General features: G+C 42.4%; 3 protein-coding genes and 1 long non-coding RNA gene across 4 annotated transcripts; 1 reads left to right on the top strand and 3 right to left on the bottom strand.

Annotated features, from left to right (window-relative positions):
- Positions 1–1,275: 1,275 nt before the first annotated feature.
- Positions 1,276–5,959, top strand: LOC147517605 (uncharacterized). The gene is made up of 3 exons (XM_086593644.1): positions 1,276–1,331; positions 2,761–2,832; positions 5,313–5,959. The coding sequence occupies exon 3, from the start codon at positions 5,315–5,317 to the stop codon at positions 5,957–5,959; it is 645 nt and encodes a 214-aa protein (XP_086449770.1). The 5' UTR covers positions 1,276–1,331; positions 2,761–2,832; positions 5,313–5,314.
- A 4,323-nt stretch (positions 5,960–10,282) lies between these two features.
- LOC147517604 (uncharacterized) lies at positions 10,283–10,786 on the bottom strand. Its single transcript, XR_015213906.1, has 2 exons — positions 10,717–10,786; positions 10,283–10,608 (listed from the first exon to the last, which is right to left on the bottom strand). It is a non-coding gene; the product is annotated as an uncharacterized LOC147517604 (long non-coding RNA).
- A 10,976-nt stretch (positions 10,787–21,762) lies between these two features.
- Positions 21,763–22,670, bottom strand: LOC147517603 (uncharacterized). The gene is made up of 2 exons (XM_086593643.1): positions 22,412–22,670; positions 21,763–22,328 (listed from the first exon to the last, which is right to left on the bottom strand). The coding sequence occupies exons 1-2, from the start codon at positions 22,668–22,670 to the stop codon at positions 21,763–21,765; spliced, it is 825 nt and encodes a 274-aa protein (XP_086449769.1).
- A 1,113-nt stretch (positions 22,671–23,783) lies between these two features.
- On the bottom strand, positions 23,784–24,122 carry LOC147517602 (uncharacterized). Its single transcript, XM_086593642.1, has one exon. The coding sequence runs from the start codon at positions 24,120–24,122 to the stop codon at positions 23,784–23,786; it is 339 nt and encodes a 112-aa protein (XP_086449768.1).
- Between the last annotated feature and the right edge of the window lie 1,296 nt (positions 24,123–25,418).

Below are 25,418 nucleotides of genomic sequence, written 5' to 3'. Positions count from 1 at the left end.
GATTGAGAGAGAGAGAGAACTTGATTTCTCGAGAGAAGAAGAAGTTCTCGAGAGAAGAAGAAGAAAAACACCGAAATTTTTGTTATTTTTTTTTTTTTTATTTTGAAATACACGAAATTTTGAAATATCGGTTTTATGAGTAAATAAATTAGATCTTGAGATCTAGAGGTGGATCCGACGGCTCAAGAGGAGAGTGAGATAAGGGTGGCAGATTTAGAGTGGCACCCTAGACAAACCGTATATATATATATATATATATATATATATATATATATATATATATATATATATATATATATATATATATATATATATATATATACCTTGGCTAGAGTGACATCCTTATTGTACATCCTATCAAAAAATGCATTTCAACAATGAATTAGTGGCTGATTTTTTGTAGATATATTCTACCCACCATGGATTATATCCCTACAAAAAATTAGCTCAATCCAATATGTGGAACTTTGTCAAAAATAGTGTTTTAAGTTTGCAATTTTATCTAACGGTCTAGAAATAATTTTAAGTTTGACAAGATTAGAAATATTGAATTGAGCTAATTTTTCGTAGAGATATAATCCATGGTGGGTAGAATATATCTACAAAAAATCAGCCACTAATTCATTGTTAAAATGAACTTTTTGATAGGATGTACAATAAGGATGTCATTATAAGGATGTCACTCTAGCCAAGGCGATATGAATTTTGTCTAGGGTGCCACTCTTAGAGTGCCACCCTTATCTCACTCTCCTCTTGAGCCGTCGGATCCGACCTCTAGATCTCAAGATCTCAATGAGGGTAAATATGTATTTTCCGACTCATCTTCTCTAAAAAAAAAAAAAAAAACCGATCTTCACCAAACAAAACAGACCGATCTAACCGTATTTTCCTCATCATCTTCTCTAAAAAAAAAAAAAAAAAATCTTCACCAAACAAAACAGACCGATCTAACCGTATTTTCCTCATCATCTTCTCTAAAAAAAAAAAAAAACCAATCTTCACCAAACAAAACAGACCGATCTAACAAAAAAAAGAGACCAAGAGACCGATCTAACCAAAAAAAGAGACTGATCTAACCAAAAAAAGAGAGGGATCGACTAATCTGAGGGATCTACAAAAACAACCATATATTGCTTTGTCAGATTTGATTTCCATCTCGTATGACTCTTCTTTTTGCTTTGCGGTATGTGAACTTACTGGTCTAATTCACCACATCTAATTTAAGAAATGTTTTCCGTTTATGTTGTTAGGTTCTAAAAAGGTTATTTTTTGTTGCAGCGGTATATTTGGTGGCTCAGTACGCTCGTGTTGAAATCAAAAGGATAGAAGCGGTACTGATACTTCCTTTTTCTGATAGCATTTCATATATCTTTAACTTATATTAAACTGAACCTTATTCGTAATAAAATTAAACCAGTAATATTCTTTTTTGTTTTAAGAATGTAAATTTGCTTATGAAGTGGATGTGATTTAACTTGCATCTATGTCATATGACTAGAAGCAACAACTAATAACTGATAGAAATATTGGATTCGAAGCATTTTGCTTCATTGTATTATTTGGAAGATCCAAATGCAATATGACTAGAAGCAACAACTAACCTATCCAATATCCTTGAATACTCGACACCACCCCTATTTGTATTAGCTTTAGAGTCGTTTTAAGCTGGCCGCGAATCGTGCGGCTACTCTTATGCTTAGCAGTTCAAGGAGCTAAAATGTGTTTAATTAGGTGTTGGTGCAAGTCCAGTTCAAGGAGCTAAATGTGTTTAATTAGGTGTTAGCATATTTGATGAACTCGTCGGGAGTTAGGTTAATTTGTCGAGTTTTGAACTCGCCGCCGAGTTCGGTGAATTCCGGGCCGAGTTCGTGAATTCTGTCGAGTTTTGAATTTCGCCGAGTTCTAAATTTCGCCGAGTTCGGTGAACTCTGTCGAGTTTTGAATTTCGCCGAGTTCGTGAACTCGTCGTCGAGTTTTAAATTCCGTCGAAGTTTTGAATTGCCGAGTTTTGAACTCTGTCGACGAGTTCGGTGAATTTCTGTCGAGTTTTGAACTCGCCGAGTTCGGTGAATTCTGTCAGAGTTTTGAATTCTGTCAGAGTTTTGAACTCTGTCAGAGTTCTAAATTCTGTCAGAGTTTTGAATCGTCGAGTTTTGAACTCGCCGAGTTCTAAATTGTCGAGTTTTGAATTGCCGTCGAGTTTTGAACTCGCCGAGTTCGGTGAATTCTGTCAGAGTTCTAAATTCTGTCAGAGTTCGGTGAATTCTGTCAGAGTTTTGAATTCTGTCAGAGTTTTGAACTCTGTCAGAGTTCGGTGAATTTTGTCAGAGTTTTGAACTCTGTCAGAGTTCGGTGAATTCTGTGAATTTCGCCGAGTTCTAAATTTCGCCGAGTTCGTGAATTCTCGTCGAAGTTCTAAAATTGGCCGAGTTCGTGAATTCATGCGAAGTTTTGAATTCTGTCAGAGTTTTGAACTCTGACAGAGTTCGGTGAAGTAGCATATTTGGTTAACTCTGTCAGAGTTTTGAACTCTGTCAGAGTTCGGTGAACTCTGTAAGAGTTTCGATGTTTAAGTTATTTACACTGTTTATGTACATTGGGATTTTTGACTGTTTAAGTTATTTATATTTTTAATTTTTTCGATTTATAGAAATGGAGACATAGACATCAATGTTATGTTTATCCAAGTTCAAAATAAATAAATCATTAAATCAAACAATGAAGTTATGAACTTATTGTCTCTCCTGTTGATATCACTAGATTTTTATTTGATGCCATATCGACTGGAGTACTGCTTGCTTGATTCAAAATAAATATATAGCTCTGTTTCAGGTAACTGTTCTATCTTTCTATCTTTTTTTTTTTTTTTTTTTTTTTATATATATAATGTTATGTTTGATTCAATTCTTTTGAATTCTAGACACCCATTTTGTACTTTCCCTGTTGATATCACCCATTCTGTTGATATCACCCATTCTTAAAATGAAGTTAAGAATGCATGAAAACCAAAATAAAGCTGAACCTAGCTAGTGGTCATCCATCTAACACAAGTTTCACAAGATTTCGAGTATAACAAAATTTATATTTTCGCAAGTATAGCAGATATATATAGATACGTTCCGTAAGATCCACATCAAATGATATCGAAGTTTTGCATTCACCAAACTCAGGAAGGATAAATCAGTTGATAATCAGAGAAGTGAAGTTAGACAAGCTCTTTGTGACACCATTTAGAATGGTGTAATAGGAAGTAAATACAAGCACAAACTAAGAGAAAACAAAGAACTCGCTGCCCTATGGAAATCCACCAAAGGGATAAGAGTTGTGTTACTAGAACTCACCACTCTATGGAATCCACCAAAGAGATAAGAGTTGTTTCACCAAGAAGAACCACTTCTTCTCAATAAAAGTCCTATATCTTCATTCAAATACTGCTCTACTTCCATTACAAGTCTTAGAGAATTTATAGCTAAATACAAACTTTGGATGCGAAGAGACAAGCATTAAAACTATTCCTGATTTTCTTCTAAGTTCAAACTATTCTAGAAGGAGATGCAAGCTACACTAACAAATCTAAATGTTTAGATTTCAACAAATTTCATAATACCTCACGGTACTTTGAACTATATCATGTATGGCGTACATTTATTCCAATAAGTACTAATTTGCTGCTTAAACAAAACACTTATCTTTCAGTAAGTAAGAAAATAGATCAACATAATCAGGTAATTGATAGAGAACCAACAAACAAACATGCTAGGAGAATATGTCGTCAAATTAAAATGATAGAATTGAATAAGATGGCCAAGAGGAGCTATATATATATATATGTGTGTGATTCAAACCAAATTTAGAGTTTTAATAATTATAGTTGTAGTTATCCTTTAGTAAACTTAGGTTGAACCATTAGTAAGATAAAACCTAAACTAGTATAATTTTTTGGGATATGCTAATAGCCTTTGATTCAATTCTTTTAGTTCCATATGTATTTTACAACCTAAAGAAGACTACTTGTTTGATTGCAAGTAAAACACCTAAGGATACAAGACAATTAATTATTCACCAACATGAAGAACTTTCAATAATGTACAACAACTCCCGTCCAATGATTTTAAAGTTTTCATCCTTATATCCTCAAATAATAGTGTACGAGGGTGAGGAAAACCAATTTGATTTGATGTCCAATGGTAGAGAAATAAACTGAGCCAGTTTAAGTAGGTTGGTTTGAAAAAACGGCAAATAAAAGTCAACAAAGTGGAGCAACTACTTCAATTGGTTTAAATCAATTTTTTGCAAACTTAAACTGTTAACTTCCTTCACAAAAAAAAAAAAAAAAAAAAGTGGATGAAAGGAGGAGACATAAAAAAACTAGTCTCAAATGGACTGTACAAAGAAGCACTATCACTCTACACTCAATTCCACAAAACCAACACTATCCCAACAAATTTCATATATCCATCACTATTCAAAGCATGTGGAAAGCTTAAAACATCCCCGTGTTATAGTTTTGACTGCACATCATCAAGTCTTTTTGTTAATGCGTAAGAAGACAACAATGATCTTATGTGTTTTGATGATTCGATAATGGGTTCTTTGGAGCAATAAACTATGAAGAAAATATTTGGCATTCACAAAACTTTAATCAAAATACTAGCCTTTTTTTGTTTTCTTTGCATAGTGATGAGTGTGTTGGGTTAATGGTTGAGAAAGAATCTGAACATATGCCTAGACATGATTATTTGGCAAGGTTGAAAGGTGGGGATTTAGATTTGGGTTTGAGAATGGAGGCTGTTGAATGGATTTCCAAGGTTGGTTATGGGAAATGTGTTTTTTTATTTTTATTTTTTTATGAAATGGGATTTCTTTTCTATTAGATTTACGATTCATCTGAATTTGGAACCAATTGATATAATTTTTTTGTTTTACTTTTTAATTCATGATGAGTAATTTGTAATGATTATTGTGAGTTGGATTTACTGGGATCTTATTTGCACACATGAGCAAGATTTTTGCAATTTTGAGTAGGTTACTTTTTTCTCATTAGATGTCTAATGTGCTGCCCTTGATGTTAACAGGTTCACGCTCATTACAGCTTTGGACCTTTGAGTGTCTATTTATCAATTAGATTGGGTTTTTGTTAGTGTGTGGAGGGGATTTAATAGAGGAGTATAGTTTGCCTAGATACATGCACACCTTAGATATAGATTGGCATGCACAATCGCCTTTATTTAAGTTCTTTTTTTTTTCACGTTGGTATTGCAATAATTTGAATTAGTTGAATGTCTTATTTTTAACTCCTATTTATTTTGTAGCAATGCCTCGAACAAAGAATCTGAATGTGAAGAATGCAGCAAAAAGTGTTTTTTTCCTGGGTGCTAAGAAGTTGTTAGGTGGGGGGAGTAGTAGTTCGGGTCGCGATGAGGAGCCTGAGAAAAAGAGAGGAAGGAGAACAACCACTTCGGCATCAGTTCGTAGAGGGGATCGGAAAGCGGATGATCCCAGTAATGTTGTAAGTGGTGTAGAGTTAGGAAATCAAAAGAGAAGAAAGGGGACAGAGATGAGTGATGTAGATGTAGATGTAGATGTAGATTTAGATTTAGATGTAGATGTAGATGTAGATGTAGATGACCATGACGTAAATATGGATCGTGGGAAGAGTGTAGTTCTAAGTCATGCTGATAGTGAAGAAGAGGGTGTTGATGATGCAGAAGAGGAGACTGACGAGGAGGAAGAGGACGCGGAGGACGCGGAGGAGGAGGAGGATGACGAGGATGACGAGGAAGTCCATGTACCTGTACCTCCAGTGAATATTGTGAGAAAGTCTAACAATGACTTGGAGTTCAAGAGAGGTGTTTATGGAGGTGGCCCTTGTGTGTCACATCTATTGTATGACTATGCAGTGCACGTGGCTCGCGATGTTTGGGAGGGGCAGGTAATATTATCATATAGTGTCTATTAGTATTTAAATTTTGTATTACTGAAACTTGTGCATACATTAATACTAAGTTTTTGTTGTTTTTAGGCGGGCGAGGGTGTTGAAGTGCCATGGGCACCTCAACAAGTTGATACAATGGGATATCGAGGAGGAGAGTGTTCGTGACCGCTCTACTTTTCACGTGGAGCTTCAAAGGACCGGCTTATGTGCTCTGGTCTTAGGTGTATACAGGCATCAGGATCCTGTGTTGGTCTCTGCGTTTGTGGAGAGGTGGCATCCAGAGACCAACACGTTTCATATGCCGTGGGGCGAGATGACAAATCACGTTGGACGATGTTTCCCAACTCTTAGGAGTTCCGATCAGAGGCAAAAGCAGTGACCGGGGACACCGATTTGACCTTGGAACAGACAAAAAGACTTCTCCACAAAAATCTTGGCATACCCATGGATAAGATAGATGCGGAGATGAAATCCAATAAGTTCACTTCCAAAGTTAGGATGGATTTCTTGATGAAGCAGTTTGCTGGGAAGGTAAGAGATGAAGATTTACGTGATGAAAATGGGGTTGTTGTGAAGAAGGCGTCAACCCAAAAAGAGGTGCAGTTTGCTGTGAGAGCTTATCTGTTATTTTTCTTTGGATGTACCGCCTTCACCGACACGCCGGAGAACCGCAGTTCCGTTTGTTATCCGAGACCGCTTCGAAATTTGCCGAGATCGAGAGACTACGCGTGGGGTGCGACCTTCATACGGCTTACTTTGTACGGGGGTCTTGGGACTGCCACAAGTGCCAAGGTGAAGGGTGTTTCGGGCTATTTCACTCTCCTACGGTATTAGTTTTTTTTTTTTCTTTTCAATGTCAATTTTATCTATCTATTACAATATTAACTCGGTGTCTATATTAATGTAGGCATGGATTTATGAGTACTTCCAGTGTTCGGGCCATACCCAAATGAGGACTATCATTTGAGCATGTCCCGTGCTAATAGGTACTTTCGGTTACTTTCGGTCTTTTATGCTAGCACAACAAATTTTGCATTGAAGTATACCCGAGCCACCATTGATAATATGACTTGTACCGATGTAAGCATTTTTGTATGTAAATAGTTTTATTTATTAATTAATATTATTAGTATGTGATTAATGATTAATTTCCTCGATCATATGCTATTTGACAGGTTGAATGGTATCCCTATGTTGAAGTCCGAGCTACACGGCCGGTGGATGAAATAGCATTTTCGAGGGATTTATATGCTTTCTTGATAATGTCGAAAGCAAAGATACAATGTTCATGGGGTTGTCATGCGTCGGTTGGGTCATATGCAGTTTGTACCCTCAGATCCCCAAAACCAAAGACCTCGGCGAACTACTTCCGACGGGTATGATGTGAAATTTAATATTGCGTCTTCCCCCATGGAGTAATTGGCGTAATCACTTGATTCAACTTGAACAACGCGGACCCATTCGTCTTATCCATGGGAGTGTGTTAGTAGATACATGAGTTGGTAATGAAAACAATAGTCATATGAGAATGATAAACCCCGAGTCACTACTCCTACAGAGTCTTCCATATCATAATCGGTGAGTTAATATCTTACAACGTTAATTTTTGTTTTGTTTTGTTTTGTTTTGGTATTTTATAAATGTAAATGTATATACTAATGTAGTTTTGTGTTTTAATTTTGACAAACACCCGTCGTCGATGAAATTTCTCGCTTGCTCAATCAAGGCCCGCAATTGGGTGGGATCTGCGATTCAGAGGATGCACGTAACGAGTTCATGGAGGCATACAATTTGACCCGGTGCAAGTTCATTCAGCGGACGATATCGTGAAGGAGCATAGGATTTAGGTATGTTGAGTTTGGTTAGTTTAGGGTTTAGGGTTTAGTGGCCATATATCTTGTTTTGGTGTGTTGAGCATAGGATTGCAGCTTGTGGCCATATATCTTGTTTTTGGTGTGTCCACTGGGCAATGAGTGGAATGGGAGAGTCTCATTGTCCTATATGTAGGTGTCCATATAGTCACTTCCCTAGTATCTGTCAATTGCTTCATTTTTTGCTCTTGAAAATGTTGAGCATAGGATTGCAGCTTGTGGCCCCCAAGAAAGCATATACATAGATAAAACTCATACACAATACACATATGAAGAGGGAAAATTGGAGAAAAGATAGAGATTATTAACTTCATATGATTTAGTTATCTCTAGCACCACCACTTTTGAGTTTGAAATAGACACCCGGCTGTTCAATGGCATCAACAATAGTGTTTTATGCTTAAAAAGGAGGAACTTCGCACCTTTCGCACATTAGTTGGATCTTTTCTTAGTAGACATATAACGACAAAGTTTGAGGACTTGCTAGGGTCTTAGAAAACATAGCTAGTTTGGCAAATTGTCATTGCAGTCACTTAAATATGATAGTGTTAAGTCTTGATTAGGTCATGTAACAGTGGTGTTTCTCATGATGCAGCAATTACTTAATGTATTTCTGGGGTCTAGAGTGTAGTTAGTCTACTCAATGTGAAACTGCCACTTCTCATGAGCAGTAATTTCCCAAACTATGAGTTTGATATTTTTGGACAATGGCATATATATGAAAATCTTAGAGATCATGATTTTGCATTTGAAATTTGAATTTTATGTTATCTTTGTTTGTAGCTTCGAAATGGAGGACGGTGATGAAATTGATGCGATCCGCACTGCAGGGGGGTGCTCTCGACGGTATATAATAATAGCATGATGAAAGCCGTAAGTGGGTAGGGAAAAGGTTGTGTGATAGAGGTCTTTGTCGAAGTCCGTTATTTTCGGTTTTGTCAAAGATTATCTTTTGTGTAAATTACCAAAGAAAAGGGTTAAGACATTTGTAACTTCGATACCTCCATATGGTTTTATGTTCTTGAATGGTTATTGGTTGTCCTCTCATTTGTCATTTGCAGTGAATGTGGTTTCATTTTTGCATCATTTCGGTTCTTTTGTTTCACTTCTATCAATAAAGGTTTAAATAGCAGCATATTTTGATCCCTCTTGCTAAGAAAAATAAGTGGCCTCGAGAAAATATATGCTAAAGTTGAACCAAACCTGTCTGTGAAATGATAATTCAAACAATGACCGGATATATACTGAATTATCGATCCCATTAATGGTGAAAGCTCGGTATATGTATTGTCGATCTTACCCATTGTGAAATCTATCTACTTTGTTTAGGAATTTCACGGTAAGCGTTGAATATACTTTCAAATTTATTTTACTTGCTTCGGGTAACCTGTATACAAATTGGTTGTCTAATTTCGTATCTTAGCGAGCATGAGCCATGCATTGCTTGATCGGTTGAAATGCTTACAGCAATGTAGTAATCTAGCAATTGAACTTGCGTCATGGCGTGTCGTGTCTGTTTGGACTTCGAACTTGCATTAGAAAACGGCATGGCGTGTCTGTTTGGACTTCGAACTTGCGTCAAAAATGGCGTGTCTGTTTGGACTTTGTCCCAAACGGCATGGCCAGACCGTTTGGACTTTGTCCCAAACGGCATGGCCACACCGTTTGACACTAAGGCCAAACGGTGTGGCCATGCCGTTTGGGACAAAGTCCAAACGGTCTGGCCATGCCGTTTGGACTTTGAACTTGAAAAAAAAATGGTTTGTCTGTTTGGACTTTGTCCCAAACGGCATGGCCGAACCGTTTAGACTTAGTCCCAAACGGCATGGCCACACCGTTTGGCCTTAGTACCAAACGGTGTGTCCATGCCGTTTGGGACTAAGTCCAAACGGTGTGGCCATGCCGTTTGGGACAAAGTCCAAACAGACACCATTTTTTTTGGAAGTTCAAAGTCCAAACGGCATCATGTAACCGTTTGGCCTTAATTCCAAACGGTGTGGCCATGCCGTTTGAGACTAAGGCCCAACGGTCTGGCCATGTCGTTTGGACTTTGAACTTGCAAAAAAATAGAGTGTCTGTTTGGACTTTGTCCCCAACGGCATGGTTAAACCGTTTGGACTTAGTCCCAAAGCGGCATGGCCACACCGTTTGGTACTAAGGCCAAACGGTGTGGCCATGCCATTTGGGACTAAGTCCAAACGGTTTGGCCATGCCGTTCGCGACAAAGTCCAAAACAGACACGCATTTTTTTTTTATCCAAATTCAAATCCAAGCGATATCGCCATTACTAAGTCCATATCGTTGATGTTGATGTTTTGGCAATTTATCAGTTTGGTTTGTTTGTGTTGATGTTCATTGATGATCATATGAGTTGAGGTAAATTTGTTGTTGACAAACGTTGGCATTATACTGGTGGTATAGTATCTGCATCAATACATCATATCAACTTACGGAACAAAATTGCAAGTGGGCACGCTTGTGTAACAACAGTAACATTTATAATAAGCACATCAAAATGCTTTATGCAATCCCAAATATTATTGTTCTGTATTACAACATTTAAGCACATCAGAATGAATTAGCAACAAGTATAGCCTGCCTGCACCTAGCTTTGGCTTGTTCAAGCCTTTCACTCCAAGTTTCAGCTCTCTTCAACTTCTCCACCTTCTTTCAACACTTCTGCTTCTTCTCTCGCTCTTTTCACGACAATTTCTCCCGTTATAGCTAATAACTCAATTTTGGCGCACTTTCTTCGAATGGTGCATAGTCAAGGTGGCAGTGATACTGTGGCATCTTGTGGAACTGTAGCAGTAAGAAACATAACCATGAGAGAATGATGAAAAGACTGAAGATCGATTGATGCAAAGTCGAGGGGCTGGAAACGAACAGATGAGTAGGCAGTATTTTTACCTAAAGCAAAGCTTTGCCTCCAGATTCTCCATTTCTCCTTGAGCCATACTTCTCTTTTCTACAATTTTCATGGGGATTGAACCTCAGTCTAATTAAACTCCCCAAATGTAACCTAAACCAGCAATATTAAAATTTGAAAATAAAAAGGGAGAAAGAAGTTATCAAAAAAAGCACCGGTCTATCATTATGATGTTTCCTATCTAGAGCCTAGCTAGCAGACAACATTAGATACTATCCAATGGAATGATGCAATGGAACACAACCCTCGACACAGTTCAACTTAACAACACTTGATAAAACTCTAACAAGGCTGCCATATCTAAACCACTCTTAACAAGTCCAGACATCAATGAAGTCCATGACGCGCAGATAAAAATATCATTAGAACTAGTGAACATTTAGAATCAAAGAGTTTTGAATAAATCTATACTTACAATCGACAGGTGAGATTACGTATTATTTTTCTCCGGACAATTTCTCGAGTCATGGTTAGCAATGGCCCACATCATCGTGACACTTTCTTCCTGAATTGTTTAGGGCTATCTCTTTGGGGGATTTCCATCTATCCGCTTTCTTCTTCCCCCTCCCTTTTGTTTGAGAAATGTTGGGATTCAAAATCAATAGCTGAAATAAAGACCGAATTAAAATAAATATTTATATCAAATTAAACACCGAATTAAACACTAAATTTATATCAAATTAAACATTCAAATAAAAAAACACCTGTGATGTATTAACCGAAGGTATCGAAGGCTCTCAGAATCGAGGCTCTGCAACTTCTGCGTCTCCTTTGTAGGAAGTCTCATTAAACTTTGAAATTTCAATAGCCATTTCACCAATCTTTTCAATAAAATATGAATAACCCTCAAAAGTATGCGACGCATCGTAAGCCACTTGAGAAGCAACCTTGATAGAATGAGCCACTCTCAAAGGTTCATTTGAGACATTCCGACCACAAATCCGATTATCAAACTCCGCTCTATAAGTGTTAGACTTTTGCATCCACAGCGTCAATCTAAAATGGTTTGGAATCTCTTCAATCTCGTGGCGCATAAAACCTTTAAGATATGACCACAAAGCAAACCCATAAACTGAAAGTACTTGCATTCGTGATCTCCCTCTAAGGTTCCTCTATCGAAACTCACTCTCCAAACTGAATTCTTCATGGGTCTCTCCATTTCACCATGTAGCTTCGGTTCCATACACGTCAATTTGTTCCCCATCAATTTTGTACTCCATCTTTGCCTTTTCTAGTTGCTCTTTAAATTTATTGAATATTGAGATCATTATAGACCTTGGCGGCATGCATAAGGATGAAAGCATCGTTAGGCACAATCCGTGAACTATGCTCGGTCGCGTAATCGAATCTCTTTCTTTCCTAGCAAGCAAAGTCAAAGACTTCTCATTACCATGTACAAACTGCATAAAGCGTAGTCGTCGAATTGACAAACCGGTCATAATGAGCATTCATCGATTCACCGACCCGGTCGTGTGCATACCGACAAAAAGGTGCCATCGAGATAACAAGGAACCCATTTCTCCCGCATTGAATATATCTCTGTCAACCAAGGATTTTCGGACAACTCATACTTCTCAATGATTGTACACCATCTTCTCTCAAAATCAACAATCCTATCTGAAAAGAAATAGTGTTCTTCAACTCGGTTACCAATGTCTCAAATTTGGTAAATGACATCTTCTCTTGGAATTTCTGCATAATATGCCAAAGGCGATGCGATGGCCAGTATTAGGAAACACTTTGGCAATGGCTCTTTGTCATCATCGCTCTATCACGGTGGGTGATGATGATTGCGGTTGGCGACGACGACCCCATGGCTGCAAGCCGGGCCTTAAATAGCCATATGAATGTATCTTACGTCTCATCAAGCAACAATGCTTAAACCAAACTGAATCGACCGATAATGATGGTTGACTCGGTTAAAAGGGGCAAAAGGCATGGAATATGCATTGGTGCGATATGTGGTATCAAAGACACAACATCTCCGAAATATTCATAATCGGCATCGAGACCTCCCATGAACCCGAGAAAAAGTTCACCGCAGTCCCATTTTCATCTAAATCAATAGCGTAATAGAACAGGGATCCTCGGACTCTTCACGATAAAATATTGCGGCCGCGGCGGTGCATCACCTTCTTTAGGCATCTTTACGGTCAAACCATAATAATGGTTCCAACAATCTTTCGTGTAAACCCAACTTCCTCTCCATGGAAAACAGATGCCACTTTCCCAACGGATAAACTGTTATCACTAAATATCTCGGTCAAGCACTTCACCGCCCGGGCATATGTTTGTTAGTTTTCATGCAAATTCTCTTCGATGGGGTCACCGGACCGTGACTATGGTCATTATGAGAGCCTGACCTCATATATCTCTTCATGCATTCTTTTCTTAATACGAATTCTAGCTTGGCAACCACACGGATAGTTGATGTATTTCTTGATGGGACTTCATCTCTCTTAGGAGTCTTAACCCCTTCCGTGAGCAAACCAAGAAACAACCACTAACCAAATCCACCTGATTTTGTTGCTTAGAAGTCGTCGAACACGAGTCTCAAATCCCTCTTGTTGACCATACTCTTTGTAATAAGTCTTTGCCTCGTCAATACTTGTAAAAGTCATTCCTATATATAAGGAGCAGCTAATGTTTGCGTGCCTTGAGCGGGGGCTTTAGTAGGCGAAGACCCAACCACGTCTTCTTCGATATTGATTGATGTCTCGTCTCCATTTCTATAAATCGAAAAAATTAAAAAATATAAATAACTTAAGCGGTCAAAAATCCCAATGTACATAAACGGTGTAAATAACTTAAACATCGAAACTCGACAGAGTTAACCAAATATGCTACTTCACGAACTCGTCGAGTTCAAAACTCTGACGAGTTCACCGAATATGCTAGTTCACGAACTCGACGTGAGTTCAAAACTTCGACAAAGTTCACGAATATGTTAGTTCACGAACTCTAACGAGTTCAAAACTCGACGAGTTCAAAACTCACGAAAAGAATACGGCATGAAGAATACGACGAGTTCACCGAACTCGAAAGAGTTCAAAACTCTTATAGAGTTCAACGAAACTCGAGAATATGGCATGAAGAATACGGCCGAGTTCAAAACTCGACGGCAGAGTCAAAGTTCACCGAATATGATACTTCATCGAACTTCGACGAGTTCAAAACTCTGACGAGAATCACGGCATGAAGAATACGGCCGATTTCACGAACTCGAAAGAGTTTTGAACTCGACGAGAATCGACGAGTTCAAAACTCGGCGAGTTCACCGAATATGCTACTTCAACGAACTCGAAAGAGTTCAAAACTCGATAGAGTTCATCGAACTCGGCGAGTTCAAAACTCGACGAGAATCACGGCATGAAGAATCGACGACGAGTTCACGAACTCTAAAAGAGTTCAAAACTTCGGCGAGAATACGGCATGAAGAATACGGCGAGTTCACCGAACTCGAAAGAGTTCAAAACTTCGATAGAGTTCAACGAACTCGACGAATATCTGGCATGAAGAATACGACGAGTTCAAAACTTCGGCAGAGTCAAAGTTCACGAATATGATACTTCGAACTCGGCCGAGTTCAAAACTCGACGAGAATCACGGCATGAAGAATACGGACGAGTTCACCGAACTCGAAAGAGTTTTGAACTCGACGATCACGACGAGTTCAAAACTTCGCGAGTTCGTGAATATGCTACTTCGGCGAACTTCGGCGAGTTCAAAACTTCGACGAGAATCACGACGAGTTCACCGAACTCGAAAAGAGTTTTGAACTCGACGAGAATCACGACGAGTTCAAAACTTCGGCGAGTTCGGTGAATATGCTACTTCAACGAACTCGAACTCGACGAGTTCAAAACTCGAAAGAGTTCAAAACTCGATAGAGTTCACCAAACTCGGCGAGTTCAAAACTCGGACGAATCGGCATGAAGAATACGACGAGTTCACCGAACTCGAAAGAGTTTTGAACTCGACGAGAATCACGACGAGTTCAAAACTCTGACGGAGTTCACCGAATATGCTACTTCAACGAACTCTGACAGAGTTCAAAACTCGAAAGAGTTCAAAAAACTCGATAGAGTTCACGAACTCGGCGAGTTCAAAACTCGACGAGAATCGGCATGAAGAATAATACGAGTTCGGCGAGTTCACCGAACTCGACGAGAATCACGACGAGTTCAAAACTTCGGCGAGTTCACCGAATAATATGCGCTTCAACGAACTCTAACGAGTTCAAAACTCTGAAAGAGTTCAAAACTTCGATAGAGTTCACCGAACTTCGGCGAGTTCACCGAATATGCTACTTGGCGAACTCGACAGAGTTCAAAACTCGAAAGAGTTCAAAACTCGATAGAGTTCACCAAACTCGGACGAGTTCAAAACTCGACGAGAATCACGGCATGAAGAATACGGCCGAGTTCACGAACTCGGCGAATCTGACGAGTTCACGAACTCGGCGAGTTCAAAACTCGACGAATCACGGCATGAAGAATACGCATGACGAGTTCACGAAATTGTCGCCCGTCTTTAAACGAGGGTATTAATCATAACTATAATCATAGCAACCTAAATTAAATCAAAATTCAAGTTTTTATGGTATAATGACAATCCAAGTGTCAATTAAAGCATTATTAATAGGCAAGCACCATAACAAAAAGTGCACTATAGTTGAAGTGCCAAATGATACCTGTCAGAGAAGAAGAAACCAAATGAAGAAACCTAATTGCCAAATGATGAGAAGAAGAAGCCGTAGAGAGAGAGAACTTGAATTTCGGTTTTTTTTTTGTTAGATCGGTCTGTTTTGTTTGGTGAAGATCGGTTTTTTTTTTTTTTTTTTTAGAAGATGAGTCGGAAAATACATATTTACCCTCATTGAGATCTTGAGATCTAGAGGTCGGATCCGACGGCTCAAGAGGAGAGTGAGATAAGGGTGGCACTCTAAGAGTGGCACCCTAGACAAACCCATATATATATATATATATATATATATATATATATATATATATATATATATATATATATATATATATATATATATCTCAAACTATTAGCATCTCAAATGCTTTGAAATTATTTAAGTTTCTGAGAACAACTTTCTTTGAGGTGATCTCTTTGTTTTTTGCATTTTCTACTTTTTTCGTGTTTACTATTTAGATTTGATTGCTAGCAAATTAGTGTTCAACTTTTTAAGGTCCAGGGTGATTTTTTTATTTTTTATTTTTTTATTTTTTTTCATTTGAATGTGGGTAATGCATTGACCTAAAAACTCCACTCTTCAATCGCTCTGAAATAATGGACTCACAACACTCCTTGTTCTCTCTAACTGTGCGGCCTCCACTTTTTCTCTTCCCATCTCCTTCCCTTTATACTGGTTTCTTCTCATTTCACAGTCGCCCAATTTGTCCTCTCATCGGTGATCCCCTTCTGCTGCATGCACGGTTGCCCGCGTCTGCGATCTAGGGTTTCTCGGCTAGGATCGCATACTTCCCAGTTTATATTACTAAGATGCATCCCACTCGGTGTCCCGCTGACCTGGTTCTTTCCCTGGCTCGGTTCCTATGCTCCTGCTCTATCATATTTCTCTGACTCCCATATGACGTCCGCTAACCTGGCATCCTTTTCATAATTGGGCCTATACAAATGCCCCTTCTCGTTTTCCGTGCACCTTTTCATCTCATTCCTGGGATTGCGTGAGAGAGTGAATGTACTCATCACGCGCATTTTTCGTCGCCTCTCGTACTTTGTGTTGCCACGTGTCTCTTTCAGGCTGGCTCGTTGTCTTGTCACCTCGGTTTCCTCATTCCTTGCAATTACCCTTCTACCCCCAGTCCCTACGGTTTTTCTGCCCCCTCAAAAATATGCTTTTACCCTTCCCCTATATAATCCCCTCTCCTTCTTCTTTCTCTCCCATTTCCTCTCAATTCTTTTCTTTTCCCCCTTGCTCTCGTTCTCCACTCTGGCTAACATCCAGTTCATGACTACCCTCCCTTTCTTTCCTCGGTGAGCTTTTTCTTCCTTGAGCATTCTACCTGGGCAACACACTTCCCCACTAGCTTCCCTTAGTAAGTTTCTCTGTGCTAGAATCCCTTTAATTTTCATTTTTATTTGAAATACTCAACTTCTCGAGCCTGTTCATCTTTCCTCGATGTCGGTTTCTGAACATACTGACCCCTCGTCTTCCCAATCTGGTGGGGTAGAGTCGCCGCCCCCTCCGGTTCCTATTGCGGTCCCTTCAACCTCTGGTCGTCCGGCCTCCTTATTGCCTCCCCCTTCCCAATGCCGTAGACCTAATTTGGCTGCAATTAGGGCTGCCTATGGTATTCCGGCCGACATAGTTCTAGAGCACATGCCTGCTATCACCCATTACCCTTATCTGGTTCCCCGACGTCCGGGGTACCTTGTAGTCACAATGGGCCAAATTGTAGCCGGCTTGCGACTACCTCTCACTTTGTTAGATGTCGAGGTATGTAATCATTTCCACATCCCTCCCTGCCAAGGCATATGGAATTTCTGGAGAATTATGTACGCTGCGAATTCCTATAATAAGTCCTGGGACCCCAAGATCACGAGCCGCGACATATTTTCTCAGTACTATATCAAAAAAAGTACCAAAGACGTCGGGGTAGGGTACCAGTCTTTCTGTGTGTGTCCTTGCAAGAAGAATTTCCTACTTCATATCACCTCCTCGGATAAAGTATGGCACCACTACGCGTTGTACGTGTCGGGCCCATTCTTATCCGCAGATCTCCCTGACGATTTAACTCTTAACCATCTCGCCTTCAGATCACACGGTGCGTATCTCGGTTTTCCCCTTCTCTCCAGATGTATTATTTCATTCTTTCCTAACTGTGGTTTCTCTTCCTTGTGCAGGGTGGCGGTCAGATTCGAAGTCCCAAATCTACTATGGTATTTCAAGTCCTATCTTCCAAAGACTCTGCGACCTCAGACCTGACCAAGCCGCACACTTGGGTATCCATCCTACCACTGCGACCCCACTACTGCAAGTTCTCGACCTATACCACATAGGCGGTTTATCAACTCCTTTTTACTGCCCTCCCCCTCCAAAAGAACGCAAACCCCGAGCATCCCCCCGGTAAAGGCCTCATCCCCACGCACAACGCTGTAAATGAGCCAGGTCCGCTACCCCTCCATCTGTCTCCCGCAGATCTCAAGGCACTCCCACCTCCTCTGCTCCAGAAGGTGTCCCCTTATTCCGCTCTATCTCTGACTGGGACGATCAATACCGCAACTCTCCTATAGACGACATGGATGTTCACAAGCAGAAGCTGTTTGACAGCGATTCTGATGATGAAGCAATCATTGAGGTTTCTCCCTCCGTCGTGCAGACTTCCACTGAACATCCGCCTTTTAAGAAGCCGCGGATAGCATGCTCTGCAGAGCCCGACCTCTCCACTTATCAAGCCCCTGCCTCGGGAGACATTGCATCCAACCCTCCCACTCGGTCCCAGGCCGTTTCACCACCCCCCTTTCATCGTGCTGGCAAGGAACCGGCCTCTGCACCTGCACCCATAGATGCCCCAGCATCCGTCCTTTCTACTGCAGAAGAATTTCGCCCGGTCTTCAAGGTGCGCAACCGCCGAGTCAATATTGACGACTCTGCTCTGGATAATGACGCGGTTACCTCCTCCCTGTTTTACAACTCTCATTTGCCCCGGGACATTGCGTATGTAGATGGATGCACATTCGATTCGCACCGTACTTCATTGTACACTAACTAGGAAAGGGTGCGTTTTTTTTTTTTTTAAACCTTCTCCCTTGGGTCTCAGGTCAGCTTGGATATCTCTTTTATGATTTGCAACCTGCTCAGCGCCAGAAACAAGCTGACTGCTTTAGAAAAGGAGTTGGACGGCCCCCTGGGATTGAGAGCGGCCTATGCGGACCTTCAATCCGAGTTAGCGGCTGCCAACTTGGCCAAACTCAAGGCTCAAGACGAGCTCCAGACCGCGGAGAGTTCTCATCAAAGGTACATGGACCAAGTCAATGACCGTCTAAGTTAGCAATGGGATTCCCTTCTCCAGCACCATCAGCTCAACTTGGAATCCATGGCCCAACAACATCGGGATGCCCTGGAGGCACTCAAATAGAAGCATTAGGTGGCCTGTGCCACGGAGTCGCAAAAAAACTTGTCCGACATGAATACACTCCGCGACCGCTTCAAGCTTCTGGCGGAGAAGAGGGTGGCCAGGAAACTCCAAGAAGCAATGGATAAGCTCATCCAAGAAGTTCGCCTTCTCCCGGAAAAGCTTGCCAATCCAACGACCGACACCTCTGAGGCCACCGGGGACGTGTTGCCGGCTCAAGAGGTCCTTTCTGCGCAGCTGGAGTTGGAGTAACGTACCACCTTGGAAGCTGCCGCGACTATCTCCGCAGAAATCTCCGAAGATGTCATTGCCGCTCATGATCAACCTCCCTCCGATGTGTTGCCTGTTAATGAATCTATTGCCAAAATGATTTAATGACCCTTGTGTTGTAATAAGACATTTTTGCTTTCCTGGCCTTGTGATTGGTCATACTTCCCCTTTATCATGATATTTTGTATTTTGTATGTTATACTATTGTCTCTTTATCATTTGAGGTTCCTTATCAGTTTGATCCACCATTTTTCTCTTTATCTAGATCTCTGCTTCCTTTTTGATTTTTCTCCAAGCTTTCTTCCTCTCTAGCGTCAGTGAAGGGATCAACCCCTCTGCTGCCTTTTCTCCTGAGACACTCTGAAACAGGCCGGGGACACTCTCTTTGCCCCCATGTCTCCTGCGCCTCTGGTCTGTGGGGCCCTGAAGGCTTCCTGCGCCTGCCGTATTCGCTCTATTGTGCCTGACATCTCTGATCCGCGAGGGGCTCATCGCGCCCCGCGGCTCCCTCATACTCTTACACCCGCTGGGAACACTCTACTGCCCCACGTGTCTCTGATATCTCTATTTCGCAGAGGGCTCATCCCGCTCCGTGGCTTATCAGGGACTTACACCTGTTGGGAGCACTCTATTGCCCCACGTGTCTCTGACATCTCTATTCTGCGGAGGGCTCATCCCACTCCGCGCCCCATCAGACTCTTACACTTGTTGGGAGCACTATATTGCCCCACGTGTCTCTGACATCTCTATTCCGCAGAGGGCTCATCCCACTCCACGACTTACTAGGCTTTTACCCCTGTTGGGAGCAATTTACTACCCCACGTGTCTTCGGCATCTCTGATTCGCGGAGGGCTCATCCCACTCTGCGACTCATCAGGCTCTTACACCTGTTGGGAGCACTCTATTGCCCCACGTGTCTCTAGCATCTCTGATCCGCGGAGGGCTCATCCCACTCCGCGGCTCGCTCAGGCTCTTACACCTATTGGGGCACTCTATTGCCCCATGCGTCTCTTCTCTCTCCGCTGGTACATGGTTTGTACTTTTCCCTAAAATATTGCAGGTGACAAACGCAATTCCATTCACAAAAGTGCTGTGGTTTTATACATTTACATACAGCTGTCGTCCTCTATTTTGGACCTCCTTACATTGCTCATGATTTTCTTACATTCAATTGTAAAACTTTTTTAACAGTCTTCATGGCTTCTCTATCCGTTTACCCTTCATGGTATGCAATCTGTAAGTTCCTGACCCTCCCGACTCTACCACGGTGTACGGCCCCTCCCAGTTAGGGCCCAACTTCCCATCCTTCTCTTCTTTTGTACTTGGGGTCACTCGACGCAGCACCAACTTCCCTATCTTAAAATTCCATGGTTTGACCCTTTTGTTGTACTGTCTCTGTAACCTTCTGTGATATTCCTCCAGTCGGATGCGAGCTGAGTCCCTTTTCTCTTCTATCAGGTTCAAGTCCCCTGCCAATATGCGCCAATTCAACCCATCCTCCACAGCCTTGGTTCTCATTGTAGCCGCGATCATCTCTGAAGGAATCACGGCCTCCACTCCGTATGCCAAGGCAAACGGTGTCTCCTGGGTGCTCGTCCGCAGAGTGGTTCGGTAAGCCCAGAGCACATGGTTTACCTCATCAGCCCACGCACCCTTCTTATCCTCCAATTTCCTTTTCAAATTATTCATTATCGTTTTGTTGGAAGATTCTGCCTGTCCGTTGCTTTCTGGATTGTAGGGGGTTGAGAATCCTTGTTTCACTTTGTAGGCCTGTAGAAATGTTGCCACTTTAGCTCCAGTGAACTGTGTCCCATTATTTGCGATGATAGCATATGGCAACCCAAACCGACATATGATGTTCTCCCATAGAAACTTAATCCCTTGCGCTTCCTTGACTTGCTGCAAAGGGATGGCTTCAATCCATTTAGTGAAGTAGTCTGTGGCTGCCAGCATATATCTCCTCTTGCCGCTTGCCATGGGCAGCGGTCCCACAATATCCATAGTCCACATAGCAAATGGCCACGGGCTCGACACATTATGCAGGGGTTCTGCGGGTGCGAATATCCTTTGCGAGAACCTCTGACACTTGTCACACTTCTTGGCGAAATCTACCGCGTCCTTTTTCATATGGGGCAAAAAATAACGCTACGTCAACAGCCGGTGCACGGTGGTCCTCCCTGCCGAATGGCTCCCACAGTCACTTTCATGCAATTCTCCCAACACCTCTGCCACCGACCGTGGCCCTAGACACTTTAACAAGGACCCGTTGAAGTTTTTTTGGTACAATTCACCTTCCACTAGGACGTACCTCTAGGACGTCTGTTCCAACCTTCTCTTTTCTTTCTTGTCTGTCACCTCCCTTCCCCCTAAGAAGTCTCTAATGAGATCTATCCAACACTCTTCCTCCTCAGTAATCTGATACACCTCTACCACCTATTCTGTACTAGGCTTGTCCAGTCTTCCTACCCGTATCGTCCTTTCCTCTGACCCCGGCATCCCGGCCGCCACATATGCCCGCGCGTCTGCATGCCTATTCTCTCCACGACCCAGGTGAACAAATTGAATCTTCTCGAACTTACTAGACCTCTCGCGCACCACCTTCAAATACTTTGCCATTCTCGGACATCGAGCAGCGAACCTACCATTAACTTAGCAAACCACAAGATTCAAATCTGAGTACACTATCAATTCTTTGACCCCCAGATTCTCTGCCATCCTCAATCCTGCTATCACTATCTCATACTCCGCTTCATTACTGGATGCCACAAAACCCAACTTTGTAGTTAGCTCTAGTCTATGGTTATCGGGTGTAACCAACACCACCCCTATGCCGCTGCTTTCATCAGTGGCCGATCCATCCGCAAACACCCTCCATTCATTTCTCTTATCCCAAGGGTCCAGCACGTTGGGCTCCATATCTCTCTCTGGTTCCATAACCATCTCTTCTCCCCAATTGGGATCCTCAGCGGGGAACTCTGCTAGAGATTCTGCCACTGCTTGCACCTTTTCCGCGGTCCTTACCTGATATTGTATCTCGTACGCCCTAAGCATCACTGCCCATTTCAACATTCTCCCAGAACTCTCGGTCCTTAATGCCTGTTTGAGGGGTAGGTTCGTGACCACTACGACGGAGTGAGATTCGAAGTAGGGCTTCAGCTTCAGTGCCGAGAAAATTAGTGCCAGGGCATACCTCTCGATCCTGTTATACCGCGTCTCTGCGTCCAGTAATGTTTTACTTTGAAAATACACCGGTTTCTCCACCCGGCCCACGCGAAGGACCAATCAATATCAGATTTACCGCGCACTTTCGGAGGCCCCAAATACAAGTACAACTTCTCCCCCTCTTCTGGCCGGGATAATAAAGGTGCCTTGCCCAAGTACCCCTTCAACTCCTGAAATGCCTCTTCACACTCTGCGGTCCATAAGAAATCCGGGGTCCTTCTCAACAGTCGGTACAACGGCCTGCATTTGTCGGATGATTTCGAAATGAACCTATTCAATACCGCCACCCTTCCTGCCAGCCGTTGCACCTCCTTTACATTCTGTGGGGATGACATTTCTATCAAGGCTCTTATCTGCTCAGGGTTGGCCTCTATTCCTCAATGACTCATGATGTAGCCCAAAAACTTGCCCATGGTCACTCCAAAAGTGCACTTCTCTTGATTCAACTTCAAATTATACTTTCGCAGTATGCTGAATGTCTCCCGCAAGCCCTCCAAATGCTCCTCCTCTGACATGCTTTTCTCTACCATATCATCTATGTATATCTCAATCCCTTTTCAAATCTTGCTCTCAAACATCTTTTCCCCCAATCTCTGGAATGTGGCTCCAACATTCTTCAACCAGAACGGCATCCTTGTATAGCAATACGTGCTGCCTTCTACCACAAATGATGTTTTCTCCTGATCCGGCCCATACATCGCAACCTGGTTGTACTCCATAGACGCGTCCATGAATGAGAATACCTTGTACCCTGCGGTCTTATCCACCAACTCATCTACCCGTGGCATGGGGCAACTGTCTTTTGGGCACTCTCTATTCACATCCGTGAAATCGACGCACATACGTACCGTGCCATTCTTTTTAGGTACCGCGACTATATTGGACAGCCACTCGGTGAACTCCGTCTCCCGTATTATGCCATCTCCCTTCAACCGCAATACCTCTTCGTGGATGTCCTCTGCATACTTCGGTCTTATGCTCCGTATCCTTTGCCTCACCGGCTTGGCATCTTCTCTCATGTGTAACCTATGGCATGCAAATTCTGGGTCTAATCCCATAACGCCCTCAATTGTCCAAGCAAACACATCCTTATTCTCTGACAAAAACTATATTAACTTACTCTTCCAGTCATCCGGCAGAATGGATCCTACTGATGTGAACCTTTCTTCCTCCCCATCCCCTATATTCACCACTTCAATTTCATCCAACGTCTTTGTACCCTCTGCAGGTTCCAAATTACTCTCTGCGGAGTCACTCTGTAATTGCTATGCCTGTATTTTCCTTGGGTGGGAACTTTCATCTTCTGTTCCGTGTACCAATCGTTTCACTGTTCCCCTATGACTGTTCTTGGCTGTCACCTGATCACCGCGGACTTCATACGTGCCCGTTGGAGTAGGGAACCGTATCACTTGATAGTACGTAGATGGGACGACCTTCATCTCATGAATTCATCTCCTCCCCAATATAGCGTTGTATTGCGAGGCAGAATCTACCACCATGAACCGTGCGAATACTATCATCGGTCCCGTTGTTACCGGCAACAAGAGCTCCCCTAAAGGCTCCGTCATACTTCCATTGAACCCGTATAAATTACTGCGCGGAGGCCTCAGTTGCCTCGGATCCATTCCCATTTCTTCCAAAGCTCCTTTGAATAACAGATCCACCGCACTGCCACAATCCACTAACACTCTCTTCACTAGGTAATTGCCCATTGCCACCGTGATAACCAACGCATCCTCATGGGGGGAGTCCACTGCCCGTAAATCTGCCTTGCTGAAGGTGATCATGTCTTTGTCTTTGGCTGACCCCCCTTTTGGTCATGGCATATCAGTCCTGTCACTGATCTGTTGGATGCTCGTGGTCCTTCTTACCTATCTCTATGTGCATTATGACTTAGTACCTCTCCACTGAATATCACATGTATAGTCCCCAATAACTGATCTTGTCGCGGCAATCGCTCATCATTCTGTGCATCCTTCACAAACTCCTTCATCTGGCCCTTCTCCACCAATCTCTAAACCATCCACTTCAAAGCGTAACAGTCATCAGTCTCATGGTTTCGCATCTGGTGATATGAGCAGAAAGGCTTATCCGATAGCTCTATAGGTGTATTCCGCGGTCCTTCATACCCCCGCCAGTTTTTAAACAAAGGCAATATTTCTCGCAATGGTCAATTCAATGGCGTCACCTCTGTCTCCCGGTATGGCTTCCTTTCTCTATTCTCCCGTCGAATCCCTTCTCGTACTCTTTCAACCCTCGAAGGGTAACCGCGGTACCCCCTGCTTTCCTTTTTCGAGGCCCCTTCCCTGCGCTGCTCCCTATCTTTCTCCAAAGACAAAACAGTTTTCCCTGATCTCTTCGGTAAAGTGTCCTCATACTTGATGTATTTCTCTACCTGCGGATATAGTTCGTGCAATGTTGCAATCTCATTCTTCGCGACCGACTGGTGCACTCCTGTCCCCGAACGCAACCCTCGCTAAAATGCGATAACTGCGGTCCTTTCATCTAAATTCTCGACCTTCAATGTCTTGGCCTTGAACCGACATAGATACTCTCTTACTGTCTCGTCCGACCTCTGTCTCACGTTGAACAAGGCCGCGATATCCACCGCACGCTTCTTCTGGTGTATGAAATGGTCTACAAAGGCCTGTTCCAACTCTTGGAAATTCCTTATGCTCCTCGCCGGCAACCGATAGTACCAATCCGATGCCCCGTCTTTCAAACTGGCCGAGAACATCATGCATCATACCGCGGCTCCTGCCATAGTGGCATCTGTTGCCTGAAGTGGTGGATATGATCCGCTGGGTCCCTTTTCCCATCGTACCTCTCGAATTGAGGATGACTAAAGCGCTTTGGGACCTCCGCAGCCCAAATGCCGTCCGCCAAAGGGTTGCAATTTAGCCCCGCCACCACTTGGCTCGCCACTCCTCCGCGACTTTTCCCCCTCTGCTGGATCGCTTCTCTCTCCTTGTCTATCATCTCTTGCACCTGTTCGATTGTCAAATCGGCCACTGGATTTTCCATGAGGTTCGGCTCCTCTTCTTCCTCCTCAGAGCTATCATTTGCCTCCCCGCCCGTATCTT

The sequence above is a fragment of the Coptis chinensis genome, chromosome 2, assembly GCF_015680905.1.
Source record: "Coptis chinensis isolate HL-2020 chromosome 2, ASM1568090v1, whole genome shotgun sequence".
Taxonomy (NCBI): domain Eukaryota; kingdom Viridiplantae; phylum Streptophyta; class Magnoliopsida; order Ranunculales; family Ranunculaceae; genus Coptis; species Coptis chinensis.
Note: the sequence above shows the minus strand (reverse complement) of the source record. Positions and strands in the feature narration are given on the sequence as shown.